Source organism: Dendrobates tinctorius, unplaced genomic scaffold (assembly GCF_039654945.1).
Source record: "Dendrobates tinctorius isolate UK_male_01 unplaced genomic scaffold, ASM3965494v1 ptg000016l, whole genome shotgun sequence".
Lineage (NCBI taxonomy): Eukaryota > Metazoa > Chordata > Amphibia > Anura > Dendrobatidae > Dendrobates > Dendrobates tinctorius.
Window position 1 is genome coordinate 33,812,493 of NW_027361684.1, and position 21,600 is coordinate 33,834,092.

Here is a 21,600-nt window from a genome sequence, read left to right on the forward strand (position 1 = left end):
TGCTTAAGGTTTAGCCACATTGTAAAGTTTGCGCTATGTTATAGATCATGCCATTAGACATGTAATGACTAATCTCTTGCACCCGACTATGAATTTACACTAATTCTTTATAACCGTACAGTTTGCTGATGACTTTACCTTGTATCATATACATCTGAGTTCAAGTCAAATTTGTATGTTGGCTTAAACTTCAGTGGCCCCTCCAAAAATCCCTGGAGAAATCGTTCTTTCTTCTTTGCAATATTTAACTACAAATGCACAAAAAAAAAAAAAAAGAAATAAAAAAAAGACTATGGGTAAAAATTGACATTTTTTCCCACCAATTTATTTCTTTTTCAAACTTGCGGCAGCCAAGTTGTGATACTATCACACACAATTTACCAGTACATGGTGTGAGCTGTAGTTTCACAACACCAGGAATGATACAAGTTACTGACTTCTGACTACAGAATTGATTTATATGACGACTGTGCACGTCAGAGCATGGATAACAGCAAAACAAAATTACCGATAATGGAAATGTTTATCAAATAGTAAACGACAAAAATAAGTGATTTCAATTCAAAATATTATTAATAATGTACCAAAAAAATATTGCAAACATATCAGTTGTAGTGATACGTCAAACCTGCATAACTTCTCCCATCGCTTTGCCCGGCTCCTAGAATTTTTTTTCTTTCCTTAAGCATTTTTGAAAATCTAAATTCCAAGGTTCTTCCTGATGTAATGCTTTTTCTACTAGGATGGACTTTCTTGCTTTCGACCTCTACTATGGCCCTACACCAGATATCTTGACATTTTCTACTACTTCCCCATCATTTAGCTTCAATATCACTTCCCGTCTACGATTTCCTGCACAGTCATAGACCCGGGATTACCAACCTTATTACTATGGGGGACCCTCTAAAATGTTTCTAGTTCCCTGGAATCTTCTATTCCCATAACTACCTCAAAGTAGGTAGAGAAGGAGGGCCCGGCAGAGCAGGGGGGCCCGGCAGAGCAATTCTCGCCCAGAGCTATAATCTGGATTGTCTCCTGTACTATAACGTTACAGGTCACGTGTTCTGCAGAAACAACATAGAAAACACTGCTCTAGATGGATTTTTTGGCGCCCAAACAGGATTTTGAACATATACCGTGTGTCTGTATTAAAAGTCATATGGAAATCAGGATGGCAGTGCACTATGGGTGTGTCAGTACACTTGGAAGAAGCAGGCTCAGTGCAGGGACATGACCCCCAATACACCTCCAGACTGGTCTGCATATGGGCTCTAGTTGAACTTCATTATCACAAGCACACATTTTTTTTTCTTTTTCTAGAGAACAAAAGTATCACTTTAATTGGAGGTCAACACCTATATGGCCACACAGGGTCCCTTTAATAATACCACATGTTCAGGCGCACCCAAATCCAATGCTTTACATACTAACATTAAAAAAATCAGGGGGTTCTACAGGATTATTATTATCATTATTATTTATATAGCACCACTGATTCCATGGTGCTGTACATGAGAAGGGGTTACATACAAATTACAGATATCACTTACAGTAAACAAACTAGCAATCACAGACTGATATAGAGGGGAGAGAGGACCCTGCCCTTTCGGGCTTATATTCTACAGGATGGTGGGGAAGGAGACAGTAGGTTGGGGGGTTGCAGCAGCTCCAGTGATGATGAGGAGGCAGCGGGGATCATTGCAGGCTGTAAGCTTTCTTGAAGAGATGGGTTTTCAGGTTCCGTCTGAAGGATCCGATTGTAGTTGATAGTCGGACGTGTTGGGGCAAAGAATTCCAAAGGATGGGGGTTATTTGGGAGAAGTCTTGGAGGCGGTTGGGTGAGGAGCGAATAAGTGTGGAGGAGAGAAGGAGGTCTTGAGAGGACCGGAGATTACGTGAGGGAAGGTATCAGGAGATTAGCTCAGAGACATATGGGAAAGACAGGTTATAGAAGGCCTTGTAGGTCAGTATTAGTAATTTGAATTGGATACGGTGAGGGAATGGGAGCCAGTGAAGAGATTTGCAGAGGGGAGAAGCGGAGGAGTAGCGAGGAGACAGATGAATTAGTCGGGCGGCAGAGTTAAGGATGGACTGGAGAGGTGCGAGGATGTTAGCAGGGAGGCCACAGAAAAGGATGTTGCAATAGTAGAGGTGGCAGAGGATGAGGGCATGTACAAGCATTTTAGTAGAATGAGGGTTGAGGAAGGGACGGATTCTGGAAATATTTTTGAGCTGGAGGCGACAGGAGGTGGAGAGAGCTTGGATGTGCGGTTTGAAGGACAGGGCAGAGTCAAGGGTTACTCCGAGGCAGCGGACCTCTAGTATGGGGGAAAGCGTGATGTCGTCAATTGTTATAGGTAAAGTCGGGTAAGGAAGATCTGTGAGATGGGGGAAAAGATGATCAGTTCAGATTTGTCCACATTGAGCTTGAGGAAGCGAGAGGAGAAGGAGGATATGGACACTCCGGGATTCTGGACAGCAGAGAGGTGACGTCTGGGCCAGAGAGGTAGATCTGACTATCATCGGCATAAAGGTGGTATTGGAATCCATGGGACTTTATGAGTGGCCCCAGGCCAAGTGTATAGATTGAGAAGAGTAGAGGTCCTAGAACAGAGCCATGGGGGACTCCAACAGAGAGAGGGTGGGATGAGGAGGTAGTGTGGGAGTGGGAGATGCTGAATGTGCGGTTGGAAAGGTATGAGGAGATCCAGGATAGGGCGAGGTCTTTGATGCCAAAGGAGGAGTGGATCTGTAGTAGGAGGCAGTGGTCAACTGTGTTGAAAGCAGAGGACAGGTCTGGAAGGAGGAGTATAGTCTGTTAGCTTTGGCTGTAAGTAGGTCGTTGGTAATTTTGGTCAGGGCTATCTCAGTGGAATGATGGGGACGGAAACCAGATTGTAGATTGTCAAAGAGAAAATTAGAGGAGAGGTGGACATGCTGTTCCAGGAGTTTAGAAGCGAAAGGGAGCAGCGATATTGGCGATAGCTGGACATGGCTGTTGGGTCGAGAGTTGGCTTTTTAAGGATAGGCATGATTGTGGCATGTTTGAAAGCAGAAGGGAAGGTACCGGAAGTAAGTGATAGGTTGAAGAGGTGGGTTAGAGATGGGATAAGAGTGGTGGCGAGGTTGGGGAGGAAGTGGGATGGGGTCGAGTGCACAAGTGGTGAGGTGTGATTTGGAGAGAAGATGAGCAAGCTCCCCTTCAGTGATGTTGGATTAGGAGGTTATGGGGTTTGGGCATTGGTCTGGTATACAAAGGGGTTGTGGTGGTTGAATAAAAGACTTGCCGTGTTTGGTCTATCTTGTTTTTGAAGTGTGTGGCGAAGTCCTCAGCAGAGATTAGGGAAGTTGGAGGGGGCAGTGGTGGGCGGAGGAGGGAGTTAAAAGTATTGAACAACTGTTTGGGGTTGTGGGATAAGGAAGATACAAGGGATGTAAAGTAGGCCTGTTTAGCAGAGGTGAGGGCAGATTTGAATGCAAGTGTTGCTTGTTTGAGTGCAGTGAAGTCGTCTTGGGAATGCGATTATAAAAGACATGGCTGCTTTTTTTCCCCAAAAAACAGTGCCACACTTGTCCACAGGTTTTGTATGGTATGGAGTGCCACATATTCGCTTCAAATGAGTGAAGGTGTAATTTCACACATCACAGATGGAGAAGTGTGGCACTCTATGTAAAAAGAAAAAAAAAAAAAAGAGGTTTGGTATCGTGTTAGAAGCCGAAAAATAAAATGTATAAAGCAAAAGTTTTCACCAATCTCATTAGCATTATGTGGCAAGGACAAGTAACACTTTTTCTGTCACACTAGGTGATGTCACAGCTGATCCTCTCCCTTCATAATGATGTTTGCACAACGCTTTAATACAGAAGATAGCCACAATAGTCAGACCTAAAGCCTATGTACACATATTTCCTGAAACAAAAAGGGAGTACAAGTCTAAAAACATCCCAATGTGCAAATTGCAATTTAAAAAAAAAAACAAAAAAAAAAAACAGATTGCGATATGTTGCCAACATTGGAAAAAAAAAATATATATATTTATATAGATATATATAATATACAGACACACACACACACAATTTCATACAGTTTTCTGATGATTGTTTCCCTTTACGTTGAACAGGCAGCGCTGGCTTACCTGGTCCTTTTCCCAAAGTAGATTATATCGATTGCTATTCACGACTTCTCTAATAAAGTGAATTCCAAATTCTGCAATCCGGAAGTTGAGGTCCCCAAACCAGAACACCGCACTATGTGGTAGAAAAAAACAGACATTTTGGTGTTTAGGAGAGTTTCAAAATGCCAAAAGGGCCATAAAATATAATTTTAGCGATTGTGCAAACAGGACTATTTCTGTGAACACTATTGTCAGACGTAATTGGTTGCTTCCCAATGAGACACTTTATCCTGTCATCCGGTGCATTTAATTTGGAGATATGCAGGCGTGTCACTACTCCTCTGTGTAGGCTTCCCCGCAGCAATAGCTTTGCTGAATATTTCATGTGCTGACTTACTCATGATCCAAAATGCTGCCAATGCTTTCCCCATCAAACTGCTGCGCCTCAAGCATCTTCTCAAAGTCGTCCAACCTCTGGTTCGTGTTCTCCATGTGAGCAGGTAAATGGCAATTCATGAAGCAGAGCATGTGGCCATATACAGACAGGCGGACCGTCACCCCTCCTTTATTGCCCTAGTGGGTAGAAATATAGTCAACGTCCATTACTAGGTCACAAACTGTAGAAAAATGGACAAAAAGGGATACAGTTGTATGCTAAAAATAAAATGTATAGAAATGTCGAGAGTCCTTTCACAAGAGCGAATTGCAGGGAACATATAAAGTACAAATATATTACAGTGAATAAGAAAGGTATTTTTTGCGGATCTTCACTAACATTTAACCACAGAGTGGAACAAATCCTAATTAATGGAGGATTGTCACCTTGGGTATTTACGGCAGATGTGATAAATTTCTAAAGGCTGCAGGCATCAACTATGTAACACATGTATCACTGAAACGGGGGTCCCCTGACCCTTGTCCCAGCTTAGGTGGCCCCATGGTTTAGTGTTTCCCTAGGTCCCACACAAATAGATAAGCACACTTGTATGGACACCTCTCCATTCTCTCTACTTCTGGATGCTGTGCACCAATGGGGACCCCTATTCTGAAGACACAAGGGGGTCCTAGAGATGGGAATACCCCATCAATTTACAAACATCAACAACCCAAATTAAAAAGGCACAGAGAAACTCCAGTGAAGTAATACAGATGCCAATTGGTCACTATGCAGGGAGACAGATCTCCTCCCCCCCCCCCCCCCCCCCCCAAGTCTCTTTTACCTATGTTAGGCTGCGTTCACACTGGCCTTACGACTCTTGGTTAGAGCAGAGCCACAAACTGTGACAGATCTGTTTTTCAAAAAACCCCAATGCACAATGACAAACCTCATTGACTAAAAAATATTTGTGGCTATGCTGCGGACTAACAATCCTGCCATAAAGTTTGGTGAAATCCCAATAGAATCTCTGAACAATATTGAGTACAAAGCCTTAAAATAAATGCCCATCTATAGTTTCTTAATATATAAGTGTAGCAGTATAAACTCCATGCTCTTGTCGAGAGATACAAATCCCAAGTATAGACATTTCAACTTACTCTGCTAGTCCCCTTATGTTGTGAGGTCAAGAAACTTTTCAAAGTGCTTTATGATCCATGTAGTGCTGGACATTTGTTTATCTGACCACAACATTTATTGGGTCCTGCTGTCTCAATTTAGTTTGATTGATTAACGAGAAGAGAGAGAGCAAAAAAAAAAAAAAAAACAAAACAAATCTAAGCCTTAGCCTCCTATATAGTCAGACAGCTTGGGGAAGGCATTTATGCAGGGGGCATTTATGCACATTTAATCAAAGTATGAGGCAGTTCGACAGGGCAGGAGACAGGCAAGACATTTATATACATCTATTTCCTGTACATTTGGAATACAACAAATATATACCATATGCATTTGTGTAATTTATATTCTGGCCGCTGCATTCACACACATCCACCGCCCTGGCATTAACTCTCTACACTCCATCCATATTGTCCCCTCACTCCTTTCCTCTCCTATGTATAGAACTCATGCTCTTTTCACATTGCTAAATTGCACAGATCCATTCAGTCCCACCATTCAACATCAGAGACGCTCTCACAAATCACAACCGTCTGCTCACTCTTTCTATCCTCCTTCTCCTAGTCGCAGGAGACATTGCTCCCAATCCTGGTCCCCCATGCTATAGAAAGTCAAACCCCCCAACTGCTACACTCAGAAACCCCTCTAATCTTATTAATATTCCCTGCATGCCTCCTGTCTCTCTTAATTGTGCCCTTTGGAATTTTCGTTCAGTGTGTAGCAAACTCTCCTTCATTCATGTCTTTTTCCTTTCTAATTCTCTTAACCTCCTGGCTCTTACTGAAACCTGGATCCAGCAGTCAGACACTACCGCTGCTGGTGCTCTTTCATACGGGCGACTACACTTCTCTCATACCCCAAGCTCAGACAATAGAGCAGGTGGAGGCGTTGGTCTGCTCCCATCACCAAAATGTACCTTCCAGGTTATTCCTTAACTACCCTCACTAGTCTTCCCTTCTTTTGAGGTCCATGCCGTCAGACTCTACATCCCCTTCTCCATGCGAGTGGCGGTGGTGTATCGTCCTCCCGGCCACTCCCATCAGTTCCTAGATCATTTTGCCACTTGGCTTCCACATTTTCTCTCCTGTGACATCCCTACCCTCATCATGGGCGATTTCAACATCCCCATTGCTCTTCCCCTCTCCCCATCTGCTACTCACCTTTTATCTCCGACCTCCTCGTTTGGTCTTTCGCAGCTTACCAATTCTCCAATGCATGAAGACGAAACTCCCTCGACTTGGTCTTCTCTCGGCTTTGTGCAGTGGATGATTTTGCAAACTCCCCTCTCCCGCTCTCTGACCACAACCTTCTTTCATTCTCTATCAAGAACTGCCAGGCTGCTCAGGTCACCCCCACTGTCCATATTTATAGAAACATACAGGCCATTAACACCCAGAAACTTATGAAGAACTTGCAGTCTTCATTGGCCCCTATCTCCTCCCTCTCATGTCCCGATTCTGCATTGAAGCATTACAATGAAACACTTCAAAGTGCCCTGGATGAATTTGCACCTCCTATAAATAGAACACCACAACGCAGACGGCGGCAACCCTGGCACACGGTGCAAACACGTTTCCTGCAGCGGTGCTCCAGGTGCGCCAAACATCTGTGGAGAAAATCCAATCTACACAAAGATTTCATCCATTATAAGTTTATGCTTAGAACATACAACACTGCCCTTCACCTCTCCAAACAAATCTATTTCAACACCCTCATCACCTCACTGTCCAATAACCCGAAACGTCTCTTTGACACTTTTCATCCTCTACTCAACTGAAGAGTACAAGCCCCAACCACGGAGCTTCGAGCTGACGATCTGGCCAATTACTTAAAAAAAAAAAAAAAAAAAAAAATATTGAATAGATCCGACAGGAAATTATCTCCCAATCACCTCATACCATGCACTGTCCTCCCTCCCCCACTGCATCTAGCTCACTCTCTGATTTTGAACCAGTCACAGAAGAAGTAAGCAGGCTCCTTGCATCTTCCCGCCCAACCACTTGCATCAGTGACCCATTTCCGTCACATCTCCAGTCCCTTTCCCCTGCTGTCACCACTCACCTAACAAATATTTAACCTCTCTCTCTCTCTTCTGGTATTTTCCCTCCTCATTTAAGCATGCCATCATACATCCACTACTTAAAATACCATCCTTCAACCAAAACTGTGCCGCTAACTATAGACCTGTCTCTAATCTTCCCTTCATCTCTAAACTCCTGGGACGCCTGGTCCACTCCCGTCTTATCCGCTATCTCTTTGTAATGAATAAGAAAATGCTCACACAAGAATTGAATTTACTACATTGATTTACTATATAAATGATAAGATTAAAATATAAAACTATAAATACATATGCATTAATCAGAAACAGGCATTATTCATACGTTACATTATTCAGATAGTCTCATCTCAGTGTCCTCTCTCGTCTGTACACATCCCTCTCTCTCTCTTCCCCCTCTGCTAATCAGTCCCCTTTTTATATATCCCCCAAAAGCATCCAAATGGTGTCTTAGTTAAAAAGCTTTGCTCTATCCTTGGATGCCAGTGAGAAGACCCCCTGAGACCAAATAGACGAGATTTCACCAGGTGACAATCCATAGGGAAAGTTAACACACCCAATCCAATTAGGGTAGTTGCCTTGAATATCAATGGTCCTTTGTTGATGGATAAACAAATGACCAGTAATTTACATTCCTTTATCTTAAGTAAAGGCCCTTTTACATTTAGCGATGCACCAGCGATCCGACCTGCGATCCGACCTGGTCAGGAGCTCTGGTGATCGCTAGTGAGCTGTCACACAGATAGACCTCACTGCGATGCAGCAGCAACGCAGCGCACGATACTCACCTTTCACACACAGCGATCCTGACATCCTCCCGCCCGCCTCCACGTGTCGCTCGTCGTCACAGCAGGAAGCCCAGCAGGAAGCTGACGACGAGAAATGGAGCCGGACATTCTCGCGCGATCAGCGGGGGAGCCGGTCGGAGGCAAGTATCACACATAGCGATATTCCTAGCGATATCGCTATAACGTTACAAAATCGGTGACGTTACAGCGATATCGCTATGTGTAAAACCCCCTTAAGTTTCAGTGACCTTTTGCTTACCTCCCTGGAAGTAAGGATACAGTATATATTATATTAAACTGATTGAAACCATATAAAAATAACTCATAGTATACAACACTCTACTGAAACTGCCCTCACTAAAGTCTCTAATGATCTACTAACAGCTAAATCTAATGGTCATTACTCCATGATAATTCTCTTGGATCTCTCTGCAACATTCGACACGGTGGATCATCAGCTCCTCCTCACTATGCTCCGTTACATTGGCATCAAGGACACCATTCTCTCCTGGTTCTCCTCCTATCTCTCTGACCGCTCCATTACTGTATCTTTTGCTGGTTCCTCCTCCTCCTCATCTTCCCCTTACTGTTGGGGTTTCTCAAGGATCAGTCCTAGGCCCCCTCCTCTTCTCTTTGTTTGACCAATAGGGGCAGTGTACAATCAGTAGATTTGGTTTCCAGTACCATCTCCATGCTTCTCCTGACATCACGACAGCCTTTCTAGAAAACACCAGCAATTGTCTAAACGCTGTGTCTAACATCATGTCCTCACTATATCTGAAACTGAACCTGTCAAAGACTGAACTCCTTGTGTTTCCTCCCGCTACTAACGTACCTATACCCGACATTGCCATTTCCGAGTGTGGTTCCACTATTACTCCCGAGCATCATGCCCGCTGTCTTGGGGTCATACTTGACTCTGAGCTTTCCTTTGCCCCCCACATCCGATCACTGGCTCGCTCCTGTTATCTGCACCTCAAAAACATTTCTAGAATTTGACCTTTTCTTACTTTTGACTCCGCAAAAACTGACTGTTTCTCTTATTCATTCTTGTCTCAACTATTGTAACTCTCTTCTAATCGGTCTCCCGCTTACCAAACTCACCCCCCTCCAATCTGTCTTGAATGCTGCAGCCAGGATCATATTCCTCGCCAATCGTTATACCGACGCCTCTACCTTGTGCCAGTCATTACACTGGCTACCCATCCACTCCAGAATCCAGTACAAACTTATTACCCTCACCCACAAAGCTCTCCATGGCTCAGCACCACCCTACATCTTCTCCCTTGTTTCAGTATACCATCCTACCCACACCCTCCGTTCTGCTGATGACCTGAGGTTAGCATCCTCAATAATCAGAACCTCCCACTCCTGTCTCCAAGACTTTACACATGCTGCGCCAATTCTTTGGAATGCACGTCCCAGGTCAATACGATTAGCCCCCAATCCCAACATTTTTAAGCGTGCCCTGAAAACGCATTTATTCAGACTGGCCTACCGCCTCAACACATTAACCTAATCTATCCCTGTGTGGCACAGCCAAATGTTTTACCATAACCAGGTTCCCCGCATCATGTTCCCACATGCTTTATGCATCCATTAGCCCTCTGTGTCTGTACTGTTACAAACTTAAAGGGAATCTGTCACCCTTTTTTTGGCTTTGCAGCTGCTGGCATAGACATTGGGGGCTTAGCTACAGCATTCTGTAATGCTGTAGCTAAGCCTCCGATGTAACCTGAAAGAGAAGAAAAACACGTTATATTATACTCACCGAGGTGGGCGGTCCGGTCCAATGGGTGTCGCCGTCCCGTCCGGCGCCTCCCTTCTTCATGCGATGACGTCCTCTTCTCCCATCCTGTAATGGCTCCGGCGCAGGCGCACTGCTTTGCTCTGTTGAGGGCAGAGCAGAGTCCTGCAGTGCGCAGGCGTCGGGAGAGGTCTGGCACCTGCGCACTGCAGAATTCTGCTCTGCCCTCAACAGGGCAGAGCAATGCGCCTGCGCCGGAGCCATTTCAGGACGGGAGAAGAGGACGTCATCACATGAAGAAGGGAGGCGCCGGACCGGACCGCAACACCCATCGGACCGGACCGCCCACCTCGGTGAGTATAATATAACGTGTTTTTCTTCTCTTTCAGGTTACATCAGGGGCTTATCTACAGTATTACAGAATGCTGTAGATAAGCCCCCGATGTCTATGCCGGCAGCTAATAGGGGATAAAAAAGGTGACAGATCCCCTTTAACATTATGGCTGGTACATACAATCAGGACAATTGTTACCATCCACCTTTCGTGTCTCCCTTTTTCCTCATAGATTGTAAGCTTGCGAGCAGGGCCCTCATTCCTCTTGGTATCTGTTATGATCTATGTGGTTATTGTTATGCTGTAATGTCTATTGTCTGTACAAGTCCCCTCTGAAATGTAAAGTGCTGCGGAATATGTCGGCGCTATAGAAATAAAATGTATTATTATTATTAGATAAGGTGCGGCCACCTGCGCTCACTGATCTCTATTGTATTACTTCATTCAGTTCCCAAACAGTGAGCGCCCTCTAGTGGCCACTAAAACCAGAAACTAGGAAATTAAAGGGACCCGGTCATGTAAAATAACGCCACTAAGCTGCAGATATGGGGCTAATCTGCAGGTTAATAGCGTTCTGACACCATGCAGCACTGAGAGCCTCGCTGCCGTGAGTAGATGAACTTTATTCCCCCTGGGAGCCGTTCAGCCCTCAGTCAGACGGGTGGCACCGGCGCGGGTTCGGTCACCGCTCTGTGTACAGAGCGCGGCACCTGTAAACACGCCCCTGGCACTGACTGTCAGCAGCTCATCATTAGGGCTGGCTGTCAGTCAGTACCAGGGGTGCCACTGCCACCCCTATGACTGGAAGCATTAGACTAACTCGCCAATGTCAAGGGAGATAAGGAAGCAGCATATTAGATTTCGGACTGTCAATCCTTTTGATCACGGCAAGATACACACTGCTGCCAGAGGAGAAGATATGGCTCTCGCTGAGAACAGAGGGGGGCTCGGCTGAGTTGGTCACTTTATAGATAGATGGTATTGCTGCAATTGTAACCTGCTGAATAAATATTATTTATACTGCAGGGCACAAAAAAGCACAACCAATAGTGAATTAAATTATATTTTACAGGATAGGTGATAACTTGTTGATAATGGGGATCACTCTGCTCGGACCCCCACCAATTCCGGTGTAAGAATGGAGCGGTGACTGAGCACAAGCACCACCGCTCCATTCATTGTCTATAGGACTGTCTGAGGTAGCCAAGCGCTGTGCTCATCCATCTCCGGCAGTCCCGTAAATAAATGTGTGGTGGCGTGCATGAGCGGCCATCGCTCCATCATAGGCTCAGCACTCCTCAGCCTACCTGCTTGCCAGGTACAGCATGCTCCTATGGAAAGACCGTTCTGCGCACTCTCAGAGCAATAGTGCCTCTGTGGCAGGCTCGGACTGGCCTACAGGGGTACAGGTGAATCCCCCGGTGGGCCCACATGTAGGAGTCCTGCATGAGCAGTATTTAGCACAGTACACTTTGTGCAACATGCTCAACAAGGGAAACATCTCATCATTCATTTACCAAACTATTCAGTGTATTACTTTATAGACTCAGACAAATTGGTGAATGAGGATAACGTAATATTTGCATATAGCTCCACAGTGGTCCCCCAGAATCAATGTCACTGGTGGGCCCTTGGCAGCCCAGCTCACAATTGCTCTGCACCATTGGAGGAAAGCAAGGACACTTAGACCAGGATTGGGATCTAACCGTGCACGCCAACAATTGGGCTAGCCCCAAAGCAGCGTTTACAAGCTCTATAGCAAAGATCTTGCATGAACTGAGCTCCTTGCCTGGACCGGTCACCACTGAGCAGGCCAGTAACCTGGGCAGTGAACAGTACACAGTTTTTTTTTTACAAGCAACTTGCAATGTTACCCATTTAAAAAGAGGAGACAAGCCCTTTAACCCCTTCATGATTAATTTCATGGCGATGTTCTGCTTTTGTACTTTTTCATTTTCCCGTGGGCATAGCCAAATGAGGTTTTTGTGGAAAGAGTTGCTGTTTTGAATGATACTATTCATTTTACTATGTAATGTAGTGATAATGGGGAGAAATAATTCCAGGTGTAGAGACACATAATTTCACTATTGTTTTTTTGTTGTGAAGACATTCATGGACTTTGCAACAGGTCAGAACGGTTACAACAATATCAAACTCGTATAATTATTATAAACTTGGTTTGTGACCCGTAACAATTCAATTTTATTGCTGATGGACTCATGCGCTGGCTTGTTGTTTGTGATGTTTTTATTAACATCATTAAATAAAAGTAAATAAAATGTTTTGATTGCTTTTTAGTGTATTATTGAGGGAAGTTCAGCAACCGAAAAACAGCAATTATCTGGCGTTTCTACCTTTTCCTTTCCCGGTGTTTAGGCTATATGCACACGTTTCGGAATTGCTGCGGGAATTCCATTCCGCGGGAAATATGCGAGAAAACCGAAGTTTAATTACGCCTATTTCCCGGGGAAAAACTAGCGATTTGCAAGCGTAATTAGCTTGCAGAATGCTAGCATTTTCCAACGATCTGTAGCATCGCTTGGAAAACTGATTGACAGGTTGTTCACACTCGTGAAACATAGTGTTTGACGAGTGTGACCAACTTTTTACTATTGAGGCTGCCTATGCAGCATCAGTAGTAAAAGATATAATATTAAAAATAATTAAAAAAAAATAAAAAATGGTGTTTTTCTCACCTTCCGACGTCCCGCGCAGCATCCCCGATCATCGCGATGCTCCAGGCAGGTCCCATTCCCAGTGATGCATTGCGCCAATGACCTTTGATGATGTTGCGGTCTCGTGCATCACTGGGAACGGGACCTGCCAGGAGCACCACTGAGGCCTGCTGACGCTGCGAGGGACATCGGAAGGTGAGAATATGCCGATATTTTTATTTTAATTCTATTTTTTTACAGGGATATGGTACCCAAAGCCTGGAGGAGAATCTCCTCTTCCCCAGACCGTGGGTACCTCCTGCAAATGTTCAGCTTACTTTTCACATAGTGGGCATAGCCACATGCTGAAAGTAAGCGGAACAATGCATTCCTGTGTGTGCGGATTTTCCCGCAATTCCGCACAAAGAATGAGCATACTGCGTATTTTTCCGCGATGCAATTCCGCCGTGGAAAAATCAGCAGCATTAGCACAGAATGTGCGGAATGCCATAGGATTGCATGGTTTGCTGTGTTTATGCGGCAAAATCGGGCGTTTAAAATCGCCGCAAAACCGCAAAAAAAACGCTACGTGTGAACTCAGCCTTAATGTATAACTTAATTATTTTGATAGGATGGACTTTTACAGACATTAAGATACCAAATATGTTAGTTTATTTAAACTTTTATATACATTTTTTAACTGTTACTTTATTATTTATTTAGTTCCCTTACTATAGTATATAGTGAAACAGATTTCTACTTCTGCTTAGCCACAGACGTGCTTCATGGTAAGGACTAATATGGCAACGACTAGGACATTCAGAAAACATGGATTTTTGTGAGTACTCACCGTAAAATCCTTTTCTCCGAGACGCTCATTGGGGGACACAGAGACTGTGGGTGTGTGCTTCTGCCGTCTGGAGGCTGACACTAAGTATACAAAAAAAGAGTTAGCTCCTCCTCCGCCGCATACACCCTCGCCCCCAGACCGGGCGTAACTCAGTTTAGTGCATCAGCAGTAGGAGAACGCGCCTTAAACTCAGGCAAGAAATTATACGTCTGAAAAAGGTGCCACCCTAATCCTTACACAAGGATTTGTATAACTCAAAATAAGTAAATGCCAACTGGCTAATAGGGTGGGTGCTGTGTCCCCCAATGAGCGTCTCGGAGAAAAGGATTTTACGGTGAGTACTCACAAAAATCCATGTTTCTCCTTCGTCTCATTGGGGGACACAGAGACTGTGGGACGTTCTAAAGCAGTCCTCTGGGCGGGATCTTAGCTCACCCAATCCATGCTAATTTGCGCCCCTGATTAGAGGTGCGCAACTGCTGCCTGGAGAATCTTTCTTCCCAGGCTTGCATCCGAGGATGCCTGGGTATGTACGTTATAATGTTTGACAAACGTATGCAAACTGGACCAGGTAGCTGCTTTGCACACCTGCTCAGCTGAAGCCTGGTGTCGCAGTGCCCATGAGGCACCCACTGCTCGAGCTGAGTGTGCCTTGATCCCTGCCGGAACCGGCGTGCCACTGATTTGATAAGATTCTTGGACCGTCAGGCGAACCCATCTGGCCAAAGTCGCTCTGGACGCAGCGAGCCCCTCCCGCCGCCCTTCTGGAATCACGAATAGAGAGTCTGTCTGGCGGAATGGCGCTGTCCTTGTCACATACCTCCTAAGGGCTCTTACCAGATCCAGGGTGTGCAATGCCTTTTCTACCCTGTGCACCGGTGCCGGGCAAAACGAGGGTAAGACAATGTCTTCGTTGATATGGAATGCAGACACAACCTTCGGCAAGAAGGGAGGAGCTGGCCTTAAAACTACCTTATCTTTATAAAAGGTCAGGAACGGCGGTTTACAAGATAAGGCCGCCAATTCCGAAACCCGCCTAATAGACGTTATAGCTACCAGAAAAACGACCTTTCTGGACAGGTAAGGTAAGGAGACTTCTTGCAATGGTTCGAAAGGAGCCTCCTGAAGGGCCCTGAGCACCAAGTTCAGGTCCCATGATTCCGTCGGCGCCTTATAGGGGGGTACTAAATGTGCGACCCCCTGCATAAACGTCCTAACCTGCCAGACGAAAGCGACTTTTCGTTGGAAAAGCACCGACAGGGCCGAGATTTGCGTTCTGAGCGAACTCGGAGCCAATCCCGCGTCCAGCCCTGCCTGCAGAAAAGCCAGTACGTTGGGGATCGAAAAAACCAGAGGAGCCACTCCGCGATCCCTACACCAACGGAAAAAAACTTCCCAAGTCCGGTGATATACTCTCGCCGAGGAAGGCTTTCGGGCACTCACCATCGTGGCCGCCACATCGCGCCTGAATCCTGCCTGTGTTAACAGCCAAGATTCAATGGCCACACCGTCAAACACAGGGCCCCTAAGTTCGGATGGCAGATCGGCCCCTGGGACAGCAAGTCCGGCCGATCTGGGAGACGCCAAGGTACGTCCACCACTAGTTGAACCAGATCTGCATACCAGGCCCGCCGGGGCCAGTCTGGGGCCAGCAGAATTGCTGGAACCTTCTCTCTCCTTATTTTTCTGATGACTCTTGGAAGCAGAGGCAGCGGGGGAAACAAGTACGGGAGACGAAACTGGCTCCACGGAAGCACCAGAGCGTCTGCTGCGATTGCCTGCGGGTCGAGGGATCGAGCGACAAACCTTTGTACTTTGGCGTTCTCTCTGGATGCCATAAGGTCCACGTCTGGTGTCCCCCACCGTTGGCAGATCTGTTGAAAGACCTGGGGGTGCAGGGACCATTCCCCTGCCGCGACCCCCTGTCGGCTGAGAAAATCTGCCGCCCAGTTTTCGACTCCCGGAATGTGCACCGCTGAAATTACCACGTGGTTCTTCTCTGCCCAACGCAGTACCAGCCCAACCTCGCGCATGGCTGCCTGGCTGCGCGTGCCCCCTTGATGGTTGACATATGCTACTGCTGTAGCATTGTCCGACTGAATGCGCACCGGCCGGTGTCTCAGCAAACGCTGAAAATGTTGCAGGGCCAATCGTATTGCCCGTATCTCCAGAATGTTGATCGGGAGAATTACCTCCCGAATGGACCACCGCCCCTGGGCTGTGTGACTCTGGAAAACTGCTCCCCAACCATGCAGGCTTGCATCGGTCGTCACCACCAACCACTGTTCCGGGGGAAAAGGTTTCCCCTGGACCAGAGACGAGTCGCGAGTCCACCATCGGAGTGATCGCCGGACCGGCGGAGACAACTTGCACCGATGACTGAGAGACAGCAGCCTCAGGTCCCATGCTGACAAGAGCGCATGCTGAAGCGGACGGAGATGGAACTGGGCAAACGGGATTGCCTCCATCGCCGCCACCATTCTGCCCAACACACTCATGCCGTACCGGATGGATCTGGTGCCCGGCTGTAGAAGGTTCCGTACCCCCTGCTTGATCCTTCGCGCCTTGTCCTGAGGGAGGATCACCAGCCCCCGGGAGGTGTCGAAAACCATGCCTAGGAATACGATTCTCTGGGCTGGAACCAAGGACGACTTGTTTCGATTGATCAACCAGCCTAGACGGGCCAGGGTATCCAGTGTGATACTGACATTCCCCTGGCACGCCTGAAACGACGGCCCCTTTACCAAAAGGTCGTCCAGGTAAGGTAGTACCGTTATGCCCCGTGCATGCAGGATGGCCATAACCACCGCCATTATCTTTGTAAAGACTCTGGGGGCAGTGGCCAAACCGAAGGGCAGAGCCACAAATTGGAAATGTCGCCCTCCGATCGCAAAACGCAGGAACCTCTGGTGTGGAGGAAATATCGGAATGTGTAGATATACATCCTGCACATCGATCGAGGCCAGGAATTCCCCTGGATCCATGGCTGCAATGACCGAGCGGAGGGACTCCATCCGGAACCGCCTGACCCTGATGAATTTGTTCAGGATCTTTAGATCCAGTACTGGCCTCACAGTCCCGTCTTTTTTGGGGACCGAAAACAGGTTGGAGTAAAAACCTTGCGTCTCTTCGCCTTGCGGCACTGGGACAATGACCCCTTTGCGCTGTAGCGTCATTATAGCCTGTAACAAATCTTCCGCCTGCGATTCTGTCCCGGAAAGTCGGGAACGGAAGAATCGCTGTGGCGGGAGTCCGACAAACTCTATCTTGTACCCGGATGATATCAATTCCGCCACCCAAGTGTCGCGTGCCACTGCGACCCAAACGTGGCTGAACCCTAGTAGGCGTCCGCCCACTCTGTCGTCCGTAGGTACGAAGCGCCTCGAGTCATTTTGCTGGAGGCTTTTGGGATCTGGCCCCCCTTGCTCTGGGCAAACGGCCTCGGCCTCTACCCAGCGGATTGGCCCTGTAAGAGGTTTGCCTTTCCCTACTCTGGCCATCGTTTGCAGAGGAGGATGCCCTGGCCGAAGTCCCCCCCCAGGGGCTACGAAAGGGCCGAAAACGCCTCTGCGTTTGCCTGAATGCCGGGCAACTCCTCTGCTGCGGGAGGAAACTACTTCTCCCCCTGTGGCTTCTGAGATAAGCTTATCAAGCTTCTCGCCGAACAACCGATTGCCCTGAAAAGGCAATAAGGTTAAGGATTTCTTAGAGATAGAATCCGCTTTCCACAACCTCAGCCATAATGCTCGCCTAATGGCGATCGCATTTGCTGCTGCCACAGCCGAACACTCGGCCGCGTCCAGTGAGGCGCTGATGAGATAATCACTCGCTCCTGACATCTGATTTGCCACCTCCAAGACCTCCGCGGGCAGATCCCTGTCTTGGAGGGCCTTATGCAGAGCGTCCGCCCATGAAACCATGGCCTTAGCCACCCAAGTTGCCGCAAAGGAGGGGGCCAGAGCCGACCCTGCTGCCTCATACACCGAGCGGGCAAGCCCCTCTATGAGGCGATCAGTTGGGTCCTTGATGGAAGAAACACTGGGTATCGACAATAGCGATCTTGATGCTAAACGTGATACCGGTGGGTCCACTACTGGCGACTCCACCCATCCTTTATGGAGCTCAGGAGGAAACAGATACTTTGCTTGCAGTGCTTTTTGCATTGCAAAACGCTTATCCGGGTGTTCTCTATGTTTCTGGACTAGATCCTCGAACTCCGGATGCGTGGCAAACCTTCTATGCGGTCGCCTGGTTTTCTTGAAGGAGACCTTGTGACCTGAGGCCGTGGACACATCGTCCTCGATCTCTAAAGTCTGGTTGACTGCCTCAATGAGGCTGTCCACCGAGTCTTGGTACCCCAGGCTTTCTAGATTCCAGGCCTCCTCCTCCTCGCCCTCATCCTGATCGCTCCCTGAGCTCAGCGACGGGGAACGAGATGCCCTAATACCCACCGCCGAAGCCCCGGAGGGCCCGGCCGACAGGGAACGAGCTCTTTTGCCATGAGCTTGTCTGGTACTGGAGCGGCCTCTAACGGTCGGAGGGTCCTGAGACGTGGACGAGCTGTCTTCCGCTGGCAGACCACCATCCTTGTCCCTGCCCGGGCCTCGAAGGGATTCAATTGCCCTTGTAAGGGACAACATAGAATGCGATAAAGACACCGCCCATTCCGGGGGGTCCTGACCCCTGGGCTCTGAAACAGTGGGGGGCTCCTGGGCGTGCTCCGACTCGCAGGCTTCACAAAATTTACCCGCCTGCGCCTTTGGCAGCCTGACCCCACAGGAAACGCAAACAGCGTATAGGAAAGAGTGAGCTTTCCCTTTGCCAGACATATTGCCCAAGCTTGAAGGTAGGGTAGAAGGAGGAGGAGGGTAACCCCTTCCTTGACTACCAGTGCGGCTCTCGAAACGGGGTTGCACTCACCCACAGGTAACGTTCCACTCCGGTACTGTGTGCGCCCGCCGCTCTCCACCCCCTGGGCTGAGCCGTACCGGAAGTCAGTGGGCGGGTCTTCCGGCTACCACCGGAAGTCGGCGGGCGGGGCCTCGCGCGGTACCCACGGACTTCCTCATGCAGCGGGGGCCGCGGCCGCACTCCGGTACACGGGGCGTGCGGCGTTACTCGCCGGGGGCAGCACCGGGTTCCGAAAACTTGCGGTGCGCTCCGGGAGAGAGGCGGACCTCCCCATTATCAAAGGTGAGCAGGGCCTTCCGCCGTGGGGGCTCTCTTGGGGTGCTCTCAACTCCATCCCCGGGCAGGGAGGGGGAGGCTTCTGGTATCGGGACGAATCTTCGATCCCTCGGCTCACCTGCGCCTCCAACTCAACCCCTGGTCTCACCACCTGGGGGTGGAAGGGGCCTCAGTGAATCGCGTTGCAGGAGAGGAACAACGTGGAGGGTCGCTCACACGTGCTCGCCCGTTGAGGTTATGGGGAAACCGAATCCTCTTATCAGGATGCGTTGCCGCCTCTTTACAAAATAAAAAAGAAAAATGGTTGTCTGGGGAAAAGTCCCAGATGTGTCCCTTGGTGCGGGAGAGGAAAACACGTGGAGGGTTACTCACACGTGGTCGCCCGTTGATGATTTGGGGAGATCGGACCCTCTCTATAGGATCCGTCGCCCCTGTCTTATCTTCATAGAAAAGAAGAAAAAAAAAAAAAAAAAATCTAGTCTGGAGTTCCAGACTGCGTGTGCCTCCATCAGACACTAAGCAAAAAACTGAGTTACGCCCGGTCTGGGGGCGAGGGTGTATGCGGCGGAGGAGGAGCTAACTCTTTTTTTGTATACTTAGTGTCAGCCTCCAGACGGCAGAAGCACACACCCACAGTCTCTGTGTCCCCCAATGAGACGAAGGAGAAACCCCCAGCTGCCATGGGTACTAATTGGCACCCCATGAACACATTGTGGGGGTGATAGTGTCATTTGTTGTGTGTGGTTAACTTTCTCATTTCTGGGGGTCCAATCATGGTGGCCCCCCACAGAGATTCAAGGCTCTGAAAAGCCCCGGCTGAATGGAGCGGAGGTCAATAATCCGGACAACTGCACCACTGAATCTTATTGGAAGCACCGGAGATTGCCGAGCACAGCGCTCAGCTGATCTTCAGTGCTGCTAGTATTATGAGTAGTGCACATGATCAACCACTGCTCCATTCAGCCTGGGCTTTTTTAGATCCCTATTTCTCAGTAGCGGTGACGGGCCATTGTGGTCAAAACCTCAGTGATCAGACCTTTGGATAGGAGATAAATTTCAAACTTGAGAACACCCCTTTAAATGCCACTTAACACCATGGAAATGGTTAACCATGAGCAAATAGAGCTAGCACCAGTCGGTGCCATTACAGGTAATCGCTGGCTGTATAACACAGCCGTCACCTGCCGTGTACTGCACCATACACCCCCTGTGCCAGTATGACATATATTGACATTATATGATCTGAAACAGGTTAAGATTCCCATTCTGTGGATCAGTAGGGGTTTCAGCAGTGGAACCCCTAGCGATCAGCAAGTTATCACCTATCCATGTGCTACATGACAACTTGCAAAATTAAGACAACAGACCATAATGCAGTGCTGGACCTGCTGCACGATGGACCCCAGTTACTATAATGGAGTCGGTCTGGTTCCACCATGGCACAACTGTACGTGTTGCAATTCTTCAAATTGACAAAACCTGCAGCGAGAGATTCTAAAGGACTCCCCGATACAGATGTGGACACAAATACTGAATGCACTGATGCAAGGTTGTCATAGTACAGGAAATGCATGGGCTTCTTCCCCATTACTAAAGCAGATATCAATAATACAATGTCTGCAGCACTTACCCAATAGCCGTACAGCCCAGTGCGAATGTAATTGCTGCGAATGTCCTGGATGAAGGGAATGTGCTTGTGCTTTACAAACGTTAACAGGAGGAGACCTTGCATTCGAATAGATGAAATCTAATGGGGAAAAAAAATGAATCGTTATATTCATTGTAAGCTGTGAAGTGAAAGCAGCAGGTGCACATTACATTACTATGAGGACTGGGTATTGGTGAGACACATAATATCGGCTCTGTCTCAGCCATAACTTATGTACTTCATAACTGCATCCGCCATACTGCCGCTCTCCGAGGTTACATGCTGCGAAGACATTGCAAATACCCAATATCCCCTTTACTGTTTTATCCGGTCTACAAGAACTATTCAGCATGTTTTGCAAGAATAAAGGAATATTTGCATGGTGCTAAAAACGACACTTAAAAGGGTTTGTGCTTTGAAATTTAAAAGTTACAATACAACTTTGCCAATTATTTCTTATTAAAAATCCTCTTCATTCTTTTGATTTGCTATAATGGTTTTAGTGTTGCATTGTAAATGTGTGAATGATGCCCTCGGCTCGGGGCTCCCGCTCCCTCTTGGGAGTACTAGGTACATCTACATAATCAGAAACAGGATCCTACAGCTCAATTCACAACAATAACGGGATAGACTAATTACTGGCACCGGGTTGTGGCGACAATG

At 47.6% G+C, this 21,600-nt stretch overlaps 1 protein-coding gene across 3 annotated transcripts in view; it reads right to left on the reverse strand.

Annotated features, from left to right (window-relative positions):
- INPP5K (inositol polyphosphate-5-phosphatase K) overlaps positions 1 to 21,600 on the reverse strand; it is a 103,856-nt gene that overhangs the window by 23,356 nt on the left and 58,900 nt on the right. For all 3 annotated transcript variants that reach the window (XR_012228907.1, XM_073565652.1, XM_073565651.1), the window contains exons 5-8: positions 20,920 to 21,036; positions 4,513 to 4,688; positions 4,137 to 4,248; positions 139 to 248 (exon numbers count right to left, since the gene is read on the reverse strand). Coding sequence is in view for 2 of the 3 variants with exons in the window: in XM_073565652.1 (XP_073421753.1) it covers positions 139 to 248; positions 4,137 to 4,248; positions 4,513 to 4,688; positions 20,920 to 21,036 (515 nt within the window). In the remaining variant the exon portion in view is untranslated. The remainder of the gene's footprint in view (positions 1 to 138; positions 249 to 4,136; positions 4,249 to 4,512; positions 4,689 to 20,919; positions 21,037 to 21,600) is intronic.